The sequence below is a fragment of the Leopardus geoffroyi genome, chromosome E1 (assembly GCF_018350155.1).
Source record: "Leopardus geoffroyi isolate Oge1 chromosome E1, O.geoffroyi_Oge1_pat1.0, whole genome shotgun sequence".
NCBI classification, from domain to species: Eukaryota; Metazoa; Chordata; class Mammalia; order Carnivora; family Felidae; genus Leopardus; species Leopardus geoffroyi.
In genome coordinates, this window is record NC_059330.1 from 21,904,327 (window position 1) to 21,916,176 (window position 11,850).

Genomic DNA, 11,850 nt, shown 5'->3' on the forward strand with positions numbered 1-11,850 from the left:
CGTTTATTTATTTTTGGGACAGAGAGAGACAGAGCATGAACGGGGGAGGGACAGAGAGAGAGGGAGACACAGAATCGGAAACAGGCTCCAGGCTCTGAGCCATCAGCCCAGAGCCTGACGCGGGGCTCGAACTCCTGGACCGCGAGATCGTGACCTGGCTGAAGTCGGACGCTTAACCGACTGCGCCACCCAGGCGCCCCGAGCAAACTCAACTTTAAAAACGCTTCTCCGAAGACATATTGTAATAAAACTGTCAAAAAAAAAAAAAAAAAAAAGAAAAAAAAAAAAAAAACAGAGACAAAAAGAGAATCTTAAAAGCAGAAAGAAAAAAGAAACTTGTCACTTACAAAGGAACTCCCATAAGGTAATCAAAGGATTTCTCAGCAGAAACTTCACAGTCAGGAGAGAGTGGGATGGTGTCTTCATTACCATTAGACCTGCCTTATAAGAAATGCTGAAAAGGGTTTTTCGAGCTGAAATGAAAGGATACTAATTAGTAACATGAAAACATATACATCACACTAGTAAAGGTAATTATATAGTCAAGTTCAGAATAGTCTAATACTGTAATATTATACTGTATTAACCACTTTACTATAAAGGCTAAAGGACAAAATTATTAAAAATAATAGCTGCAATAATCTGTTAAATGTTACACAATGTAAAGAGAGGTAATGTAGCATAACAAACATAAAAGGAAAGATATAAAGGTAAGGTTTTGTATGCAGTCAAAGTCAAGCAACCAGGCATAAAATAGCTTGTTGTATCTATTAGATGTATTATGTGAGCCTCATGATAGCCTTAAGGCAAAAATCTACAGTGAATACACAAAAAAGAAAGAGAAAGGAATCAAAGAATACCACTATGAAAAATCATCAATTCACAAATGAAGGGAGCAAGTGAGATAGGAGAAAGGAACAAGGGAACTACAAAATAGAAAAAAGTAAGATGGCATTATCAAGTCCTTACCTATCAATATTCACCAAATGTGAATAAACTAAATTCTCCAGAAAAGGCATACTGTGGCTAAATACATTAAAAAATTATAAATAAGACCCAACTATATGCTTCCTACAGGAGACTCACTTTGACTTTACAAACACACATAGGCTCAATGTGAAAAGATGGGAAAGATATTCCAAAAGGGAACAGGAATAACTATACATGTAGCAAAAAATAGACTTTAAGCCAAAAACTGTAAGCGACAAAGAAGATCATTATGTAATTATAAAGGGGTCAATTCATCAAGAGGATATAACAATCATAAATATAACTATACCCAACATTGGAGAAACTAAACATATTGAGCAAATACTAACGGATCAAAGGGGAAAAATAGATCACAATAATAGTAAGGGACTTTTATACCCCCTTCAACAATGGATAGATCAACCAAACAAAAATCAGTAAGGAAATGTTGGACCTGAAGTACTTTGGATCAAATGTACCTTACAGACATATATAGAACATTCCATCCAATCAAATGGAATGTATACAGAATGTACATTCTCCTTAATCACACACAAAACATTCTCCAATGTTACATGATAGATAACAAAGCAAGGCTTAGCAAACTTTAAAAAGATTGAATTCATGCCAAGTATCTTTTCCTAACACAATGGTATGAAACTATAAATCAATAACAAGAGGAAAACTGGAAAATATGCACATCTGTGCATCCTAAACAATCAATGGGTCAAAGAAGAAATCCAAGGGAAATAAAAAATATCTTGAAAGTAACAAAAATGGAAACACAACCAACCAAAACTTATGCAACACATCAAAAGTAGTTCCGAGAGGGATGCTTGTAACAATGGATGCGAACATTAAGAAAAAAAGAAAGATCTCAAATAACAAACCTAACTTTATACCTCAAGAGACAACAAAAAGGGCACACTCAGCCCACAGTTAGTAGAAGGGAGGAAGTAATGAATATCAGAGCAGAAGTAAATTAAATAAAGACTGAACAACAATAGAAAAGATGGACAAAGCCAAGGGCCTCTCATCAAGCCCCCTTTTCATTAATATCATCAGCGATTGGTTGATGAGCTTGTAGTGTGTGCATATAAACAAGGGCAGGTTGAAACAGCAAACGGACAACTGGTTTTCAAAATCTAGTCTTTAGATCCTTGAGATATGTATAAGAAGAGAGGTTGTGAAGACTCCTGTCTTAGCTTCCAACTGAGCAAGTCCACTTTGATTTTATTCATAAGTTTGGCTTCCCCTCTATTCTTTTTATAAGAGAGAGAGAGAGAGTGAGAGTGTGAGTAGGGGAGAGAGGCAGAGTTAAAAAGAGGCAGAGAATCTTAAGCATGATCCATACTCAGCACGGAGCCTGACGTGGGGCTCAATTCCAGGACCCTGGGATCATGACCTGAGCCCAAACCAAGAGTCAGACACTCAACTGACTGAGCTTCCCAGGCACCCCATCCCTTCTGTTATTTTACTTGTAATAATATTTTCATAGATAATCCGATATTTTAAAAACCACAGCATCCCATGATCTTATTAAGTGCTTTGTAGTTCAGATAGCCTATGAAACAGATAGTGGTTTAAAAACATGTCTGCAAATTCTTTTATGGTCCTCAAATTAAGAGATGTAGTCTATGTTCCCTAACTTTGTACCTGGGAGTCTTAAACCATCATGTAAAATATCCATATCCAGCTATGTGGAGGGACCACTGGAAAGATGGGGGTGGGGGGCAAGAAGCTTCCATCTGATCCAATCCCCAGCTGTTTAAGACCTCCCAGCTCAGACACCTGACACTGAGTGAAAGCCTTGAGATGACCCCAGTCTCAGCCACCATCCAACTACAATGATGTAAAAATCCCTGAGCAAGAACTACCTGGCTGAGCCCGTCAAGTCCCATATCCAAAAGCAAAATCAATTATTGTTCTTGCTTTAAATCACTGTTTTCAGATGGGTTGTTATAGCATTTAATTACTAGATATACAATTTTAGGTATTCTAAAAATAGAGAAGTCTACTTTTCTGCTAATGTCCTATTATCACATTCTTCTTTGGGTTTAAGAAAAGCCACCAGGATTTAAACCGTAAAGGATTTTTTAGTCCATTTTAAAGCCCAGCCAAAGTTTTACTTTCTCTGAAAACTGGGGTCCTGGAGATGCTGTCTGAAAGGAAAATTGGGGAAATCCCTTACATTTCTTTGATTTGGTAACCCTACTTCCTTTCTTTTTCTACATAAAGTGTTTCATTTCAAAAAAAAAAAAAAAAAAAAAAAAGGAGCCCTTGGTAACAGTCATAGATCACACATTGCCTGGGCATAGCCAGCACCTCACCAACACACCAGAGCTTGAATGGAAAGCAGGCCAGCATCAATCACATTTCTCTCTCATTTCCTAGTATGTTCCTCAGGGGAGGGCAATGGCTCAGCAGATTTACTATTCCATCCTATGATTCATTCAGAAGAACAAAGCCCTGTCATCCACTCACTTTCTTCTTATTCCTGTCTTCTCCCTATAAAAGGCAGGCAGAACCCCCAGAGGAGCAGAGAAGCTGAGACCAGCTTGGAAACCTCCAGCTTTCACGCCCAAGTTCCTCGCTCCCTGCAGACATGAAGGTCTCTGCAGCGCTTCTGTGCCTGCTGCTCACAGCTGCTGCCTTCAGCCTCCAGGCACTTGCTCAGCCAGGTAAGCCCCTTTCTCCTTCCCTTTGAAGCCCATCACCCCATCTCTGGGTTCTCATAATCAGGAAAGTCAGAGAAGGACACGGAGTGAGGCGGATCACACAGCTGCTCCAGGGCAGAACCTGGATGAGAATTCCAGCCGTGGACCCCAAATCCAGTCCTCCCAGGACTCCAGCTCTGTAATCACACCCTCCGTGTAGTTACTGCCCCAGCTCCTTGCAACAGGGTTTGGGGACTTGGATCATCAAAAAGAAGGGGACTCTGGTGGAGAGTGTGCAGGGTATCTCCAGATATGGTGGAGGGGAAAGGAGGAGACCCAGAATCTGGTCTTTGCTTCATTCAGCCCAGGATCCAGAGACAGGGTTCTGCAGAGGCTGCAGGTATCAGAGAAACTGACAACTAGGAACAGATTGCTCAGAGCCTAGAGGGGGACCTATAGCTGGGGTCCCCTTGACCTGAGGAACTGGACTATTCTATGAGCCTCTCCTAGAAATACCCAGATTTGTCACCAGTTCCTCTTCTCTTCTTAATGAGCTGTGGTATCCTTCCACTTTACAGTCCATGCAAATGAGAGAGTTTCAAGACAGATTTAGGTTCTTCAAGACAGACCTAGTCGTTAGGGATTTACGGTGGGTGGCTTCCCTTTCCTTTGACTCCTCCTCCTTACTCTTCCCTACTTTTCAAATGAAAGTCCCAGCACACACCCTCAATAGCCTTTGTTGTTGTTTCAACAGAGGGGATTAATAGCCCAACCACCTGCTGCTATAGATTTACTGTTAGAAAGATCCCCATCCAGAAGCTGAAGAGCTACAGAAGAATCACCAGCAGCTATTGTCCCAGGGAAGCCGTGATGTGAGTGAAGCCATGACCACCCACACTCATCCCTTGATCTTGAGCTCCGCTCCCAGGCAGTGGATTGGGTTCTATGATAAGACTGAGTTGGAATTTAACCCTCAGATGCTTAGACTAATCCAATCCCAGGAATTTTTTTTTTATGGGAAAAGCGAATTCAAGAAAGTAAAGAGACTTCCCATTTTCAGCTCCCTGTCCAGACATTGGTTCAGATGTCAGTTCTTTCATCTAGGAGCCAAGATGGCTTCACCTAGGTCAGCAAAAACAGCTGCTTCCCCAGAGGCCCCTTCCTAACCTCAGGCTAATGGGCCAGGCAAGTTTTCCATAGAGTAGTTACACTCCCAAGCTGAACCTTCAAGGTGCTCCATCTAACTGCCCTCTTTACCCACAGCTTCAAGACCAAACAGGCCAAGGAGCTCTGTGCTGACCCCAAGCAGAAGTGGGTCCAGGATTTCATGGAGTACCTGGACAAGAAAACCCAAACCTCAAAGCTATGAACCTTCATGCCCACAATGAACCCAAGTCAGTACTCAGGGAACAATTAATGTATATGCCCTGTTCTTTCCAACATGCATTCTGAAACTATTCTATTACAATTCTAAGGAATACGAAATTTGTGTAATAATGTGAATCATGGTTTTTCTTAAGTAGTGTATTATGTCTTCTAAGTTGTTAATATTTTAATTTAATGGGCTCTGGAATTGGACGTGTTTCAAATGCAAACCTTTGGACACATGTCACTTCAGACCCTTCAAAACTACAGGATGCTCCTTCTTCTCTACCTCACTGTAGTGTTGTGAGTATCTGTGCATGAATCAATGCAAATATACATATATTTAATTTTTAGGAGGGGATGTCCTTATGAAACATAATATTATTATAGAACTGAATATTTTTTATATGTACAGCTCTTGAATTTTCACATAAAATATGTTTTTGGGTAAAACCTGACTTTGATGCCTTTTTAAAGGATAAGATAAAGCTGGTGGGAGTGCCAGAGAAAGGAGGGCTGGATTCAGAAGGTGGGGCTCGTGTTCTGGAGGAATGAGTATATGATAGACTCCGGGCTTGCCCCCAAGCTGGGCTCACCTGCATGTCAAGGAAAGTCAGCTTGGCTGGCGCCAGGGTTAGCCAGCTCCACAGCTCCAGATCTGACATCAGTTTCAGTCATTTGTTCAAATACCTTCTTCCTTTCCAAAGTCCTTTCTTTTCTCACCATCCCGTGCCCTACCCAGTGGTCTCTCCTCTCAGTTGTTGCATCAGCCTTGTGGCTGGTTGGTTTTCTTTCTTGTAATCAACTTTGAATCCAGGATAATACAAGTATCCCCTGCATTAAGAAACCAGGGAGGGGATCAACAGATGACCCCAGAAGTTCCCTTCCACACCTAGGAACACATGTCTTAAAGATATCTATCTCCAGAGGTTGAAGAAGAGCAAAGAGGGTCAGGATCCTGTATCCAAGGCAGCATACTGACAAACCCTTGATAACCTCAAGCTGAGCTTCTTGGAAGGGGGGGCGGTTTGCATCAAAATTGCAGTAGAAATCTCAAGGGGTCAGGAGAATTCAGACACTTTGGTGGCAAGCAGACAATTTACTGGTGACTATTTGCTGCCTTTGTTGATGCTTAGACCAAGGTCCAACAGCCCTTTCCCCCTCCTCCAGCCCAATAGTCCTCACCTCCAAACATCAATAAGGAGCATAATCTCAAATACCAATGGGGAATGACAGGGAGATGACCAGGAGTAAGAGGGAAATAGATGCGATCGTGCAATGAGACACAGCAAAGTCATGTGGTGCAGCCAGATACAAGCAGAGTGTCAGGTAGTAAGACAGGCAAGGAGAGATGTGTTCCATGTGCCCAAGCCCAAACAGAATCTGATCACACTCTCTTTGTCAAGCCTATCTTTTCATTTTCAAGGAATGCTGAACTCACTTGTTCTCAATGGGCCTCTCTGGACCCAGAGTGTTAAAGAGAAATTCCAAACGACAACCAGGAACAGAAGCTGATACATAACTGGACATAAAATTTAATGGTATTCAAAAATCTGACTGGCTATACCACTCATGTGCCTGGTAAATTAGGGCAAGTTATTTTTCCTGACTGAGCCCGCATCCATGGAGATTTATAGTACATCAATGGCTCTCATGTTGGCCTCAATATCTCTAAGACATTAATAAAAAAGCAGATTTCCGGGTACCATCACCAAAGATTCTAATACAGAGTGTTGGGCGGGCAAGGTGCTCCTTCCATCTTTGCAACTGGTTCCCAGCCCTGTCTTGCTGAAGAGTGATGGGTACACTTTGAAGTTCCCTGATGTCCTGCAGTCTCTGGGCTTGACCTATGCCTCTGGCTTAGACATGAGGAGTCTGAACTTTCCCATTCCCTAGACTTGAAATAGCAGAGGCTGAAAATGCCAACCACATATTCGTGTGCTCGTCTACATTTTCCAGCCTACATTGTGTTTATTGAGGGGCCATGTGACTGGATTCTAACCGAGAAGGTGAGGACCAAAATGATGGAAGCCACTTCCCTATAAACAGCTCACACTTTAGGGCTTCTCTTCCTCTGCTGTGCTGACCTTGGAGGCAACGTGCTCCAAAAACCTCAGCTTTCAGATGGAGACAGCCCACATCCTTAAGCCGTCAGAGGAGAGCCACTTGGCCTACCCCTGTTCAGTGACATGCAAAAGAAATAATCTTTCATCGGGTTAAGCCACTGAAGTTAGGACCCTGGCCTAACCCTGACTGATGGAGGAATCGGTACCATGATCGTGGGTTGCCAGTAAAAACCTAAAATGTGCAACATTGACTAGACATTTGGCAGAGGCAGTGAGGAAGCTATCTCAGGTTGAAATGATGGAGAATCTTGGTACAAAGTGCCAGAGTTGACAGGCCTGGTCTGCTGAAATTGTAGCTCCAAGGAGAGAGTTTTAAAAATATGCATCCATAATGCATTGGTTGTTTTTCTCTGCACTTGTTAGGGTATTGCAAGAAAGAGATGAACTCAGGAAATAATTGACTGTTTTTATTAATTAAGTAATTAGTTAATTTTTGAGAGAGAGAGAGCACACATGAGCGGGGGGAAGGGACAGAGAAACAGAGGGAGAGAGAGAGAATCCCAAGCAGGCCCAGCACTGTCAGTGAAGAGCCTGACATGGGGCTTGAATTCACGACCTGTGAGATCATGACCTGAGCTGACATCAAGAGTCAGATGCTTAACTGACTGAGCCATGCAGCGCCCCAAGAACTGACTGGTTTTAACGTAAAATGAACTGGAATAAAGTCCACAAATTCAGGATCTCACATTGTTGGAAAGCCATCTGTTTCTAGGCTCAAACATTAAGAGAAGGTAATTTAAGGGGAAAAAGTAAAAGGATTTCAGTAATAAACATTCAGGAAAAAACTGAGTTGGAGGAAATAACTTAGGGCACAAATCAGACTGAAGTTGCCGCTCTGCCTTTTCAAGCCTCGTTAAGAGGAGGGGAGAGAGAGAGGGAAAGGTAAAAAAATAATGTGAGAAGTATATGTAGAAAGATCCAGGCTGTGGCTGCTGGCATATATCGAATAGCCTGGTGGGAAGATATTAGAAACCTGCTACGTTCTCAAGGGCGGTAGACCATATGGCCAATAAAACCATGAATGAGTCTGCCTGAAAACAAGATACCACTGGCCGTTCCAAATAAAAACAAACTTCAAGCTCTATAGTGCAGCAAGCCACCTTCAAAGATGTAGAAGGAGAGACCTCACAAAAGCAATCAGGCACCAGGGTCAACAAGACAAAAGAGCGTCCCCAGATTGCAGAATCTAGCCTAACCAAGGGTGAGGGACTTTCACAACATCTTTCTGGAGGATTTCAGGATCGCTACAGAGCACTGGCCACTGGTGTCACCATCTTCCCCTCCATGAATGAAGTAGTTGATTGCAAGCACCTGTCCTCTCCAAACCAGATATATTACGTCAAGGGCAAATAACTGGTCTTTTCAGTTCACGGGTCTCTGGACAGTGAATCCAATGCCCTCACCTGCCAGAGAAGACCACTTGCCATCCAGAGATCCTGGACATTTAATTTGATGCAATGGCCGTATAGGACTTTGGGTTGATCTCTCTTGGGGATTGGTCAATTGCGTTAACCTAGGTAGAGAAGCAGTGACAAAGGGCAGACTGTATAGAAACTATTAGCCCTCACCCGGGATCTTCTCCTTACTTCTCAGCCTCCTTGCACTTGGAGTCATATGACAAGTTAGGGCCACAGGACGTAGGCAGATGTGGTAGTCAAGGCTTCCATGCCTGGTTCTTTAAAGCTCCCTGTACAATCTATCAACCCTCTCTCCCTGGCCTCAGTGAACTTGAGGGCCACGTGTTCCAGATGCTGGCTATGATTTACAAGAAGGCTGGATTGCTGAGTCACTCCTCAGAGAAGAGCGCCTTTGGCAAGCTGCCTGACCAACATCAAGCCGTGACATGAACAACACAGAAATAAACACCTGTCGCAGTGAGCCGCCGTGAGTTTTGTCCTTGCTCTGGAAGCAGAGGCCAGTGTTACCATGACCAACTGGTTCCAGGAAATACTTTCACCATCCTTTGCCTCCGTGTTCACCATACAAAGGACTAAAGTCGATTGTCCCAAGAGGATTATGCAAGATCATGTAATAAACAGTAAGAATATTTTATAAACATTTTTTTTTCAACGTTTATTTATTTTTGGGACAGAGAGAGACAGAGCATGAACGGGGGAGGGGCAGAGAGAGAGGGAGACACAGAATCGGAAACAGGCTCCAGGCTCTGAGCCATCAGCCCAGAGCCCGACGCGGGGCTCGAACTCACGGACCGCAAGATCGTGACCTGGCTGAAGTCGGACGCTTAACCGACTGCGCCACCCAGGCGCCCCAGTAAGAATATTTTAAATAAAAGAGCTTTGGTTTTTCTCAGGGCAACTCTGAGACGCAGGCTTCACTTCTATTTCTTTTTTTTAATGTTTATTTATTTTGAGAGAGAGAGAGAGAGGGAGAGAAAGAGAGCGCAAATGGGGGAGTTGCAGAGAGAGAGGGGACAGAGGATTCAAAGCAGGCTCTGTGCTGACACCAGTGATCCCAATGCAGGGCTAGAAGTCACGGGCCGTGAGATCATGACCTGAGCCCAAGTTGGATGCTCAACCTTCTGAACCAACCAGGGGCCCCTGGCAGACTTCACTTTTAGAAATGACTTTGCAGAAGAGGAAACTGCTTGCCTTCCCTAAGCCTCTGTTGTCTCATTTTTAAGATGAACTTAGTTAGAAAACCTACTTTGTGGGTTTATTGGGATGATTAAATAAGTGAAGTAATACAGTGCTTGCTCACATTGAATAAGTTAGCACTGCTGTGGAGAACGTGCTATTTCTTAGACACATTGTTAGAATTTTTATGTTAACATATATTGGGGGTAACCTTCCTCCAAAAGTAACAGGAAACTGCAGACATCTTCAGTGACTTGAGAGAGAGAGAGGCAGCACACCCTACATGGTTCTGTTTGGCACAAGGGAAAATTGAGTCTAAGGGCTACTGTGCAGTGAAGGTTTCACAAGGCAGGGAGTCAAGAGTCAGGGGTTCTAGAATCAGACTCAGCCTAAAACTGAGAGGCCTGAGAAAATTGAAACTTAAAAGCTTAAGTTACGGGAAACTGAAACCTAACCAAGCTTAACCAGCTTGTTCTGCTTCTGTACAATTGCTTGGCGCGCCCATGTATTCCTGATCAATCATTATTGCCTGGCACATCCGTATATTCTTGATCAACCATTGTTGCTTGGCACATCCGTGTATTCCTGATCAATCATTGTGATACCCGTACCCCCGGTTGTTGTCTGACCTAAAGGCAGGAACCAATCGAATACTGTTAAGTGTCCAACTTTAAACACCAATCAATCGCAGCTCTGTACCTGTGGAAAATTCCTGATTTCCCCATGACTTGTTTGTACCTGTCTATAAAAGGGGTGTAAAAACCTCTCTCAGGGCCTCTTGGCGTCACCGGCAACGGGGGCGCAGAGGTCCAGGTTCGAACCTGCAATAAATGACCCTTGCTGCTTAGCTTTGACTCTGGACTCTGGTGGTTCGTTTTTGGGGGTCTCTTAGACTCTGGGCGTTTCAAAACATACCACATTGCCTTAGGGATTTTGTCACTGGTCCTCAGGTCTCTATTTTTTTTTTTTAAGATAGAGTTGGAATAAAATGAATGTTAATGTCTCTTTCAATTCTGTGTATAACTTTGCATTATTAGAGGAAGTCTAGAGCACAGCTGCAAAACAAGAACAGAAACAAAACTAAACTAAACTAAAAAAGAGTCCTAATTCCTGGGATCCTTTTTTCCACTGATCATTCATCCTTGGAAAGAAAGCTAGGATTTTGTTTTCACAATGAGGGACTCATTTCCTGCCCATCGCTCAGAGTCATTCCCCACCAACACCCCACATGTATCAGGCACCAGACCAAAAAAAGTAGTGGACCTAGCCCAGGTCACTTGTCCATGAGAGAACCCCCAGGAAGAGAGACAAAACAGCTGGTGAAGCTGCCCCCACTGTAGAGACAGCCAGGCAGCTGGATGGAACAGCTGCTAAACTTGGATGTCTCAGATTCAGTTTATTCTTTCCCACTGAAGTGTCTGTGGTCCAGGTTAAATCCAAACCCCTGGGAGGAAAACACAAAAATGGAAAATCACTTGCTGATAGGGCCCTCAAGACACCCAGCAGTTACAAAATTATTTCTACTAAGGGAATATAATCACTCAACCATGTCAGCCTAACGCCTCTGAGGTCAAAAACATTCCAAACATGTTGTTTGGACACACTTTTTGAGATTCTGCATCTCCCATAAGTGCAACTCAGGCATTTCTGGAAACCATCCCGGGGTTGCATGTCTTTACTTAGAAGCTGGGGGAACCTGGGGAGAAGATATGGAGAAAGCCATCTGGCCAGACTCGGAGTCATTTTCTAGCATCCCCTGGCTGGCAAAATCCTTCTTCTTTCCTAATAACAACAAGAACGACAAAGACGATGATAATGGACTTCCACTTACAGAGCAACTACAGCCATCTGATCACTCTTCTGAGCACTTTATATATACTAACTCACTTAATGCACACAAGAATCCTCTAAGGTAAGCGTGATTCCCTCCATCTTAATCTAGCAGAGTAGGTAAGCTGTCCATGGCATCAAAGCTAGTTAGTGGCAGAACCATCCAAACTCAGGATCTTGATTCTGGGGTCCACACTAGACCATCTCACCTGGAACTGAGCAGGAGAGAACAATGAAGGTCCGGGTTTTCTGGTTCCTACTTGGTCCCTTTTTGAGTAATTATAGACCAATTATTCCAGATGGGAGCTT

The 11,850-nt window shown here is 43.2% G+C and overlaps 1 protein-coding gene across 1 annotated transcript; it reads left to right on the forward strand.

The window, feature by feature from the left end:
* Window positions 1–3,495: 3,495 nt before the first annotated feature.
* Window positions 3,496–5,438, forward strand: LOC123604665 (C-C motif chemokine 7-like). The gene is made up of 3 exons (XM_045490995.1): window positions 3,496–3,650; window positions 4,381–4,498; window positions 4,890–5,438. The coding sequence occupies exons 1-3, from the start codon at window positions 3,575–3,577 to the stop codon at window positions 4,993–4,995; spliced, it is 300 nt and encodes a 99-aa protein (XP_045346951.1). The 5' UTR covers window positions 3,496–3,574; the 3' UTR covers window positions 4,996–5,438.
* The last annotated feature ends 6,412 nt before the right edge of the window (window positions 5,439–11,850 follow it).

What these genes read in the sequence shown, in the direction of transcription:
- LOC123604665 (XM_045490995.1), top strand. Translation starts at nt 3,575, where the DNA reads ATGAAGGTCTCTGCAGCGCTTCTGTGCCTGCTGCTCACAGCTGCTGCC. An exon ending in CCAGGCACTTGCTCAGCCAG is followed by an intron (nt 3,651 to 4,380) that starts GTAAGCCCCTTT and finishes TTGTTTCAACAG; the next exon opens with AGGGGATTAATAGCCCAACC. An exon ending in TGTCCCAGGGAAGCCGTGAT is followed by an intron (nt 4,499 to 4,889) that starts GTGAGTGAAGCC and finishes CTTTACCCACAG; the next exon opens with CTTCAAGACCAAACAGGCCA.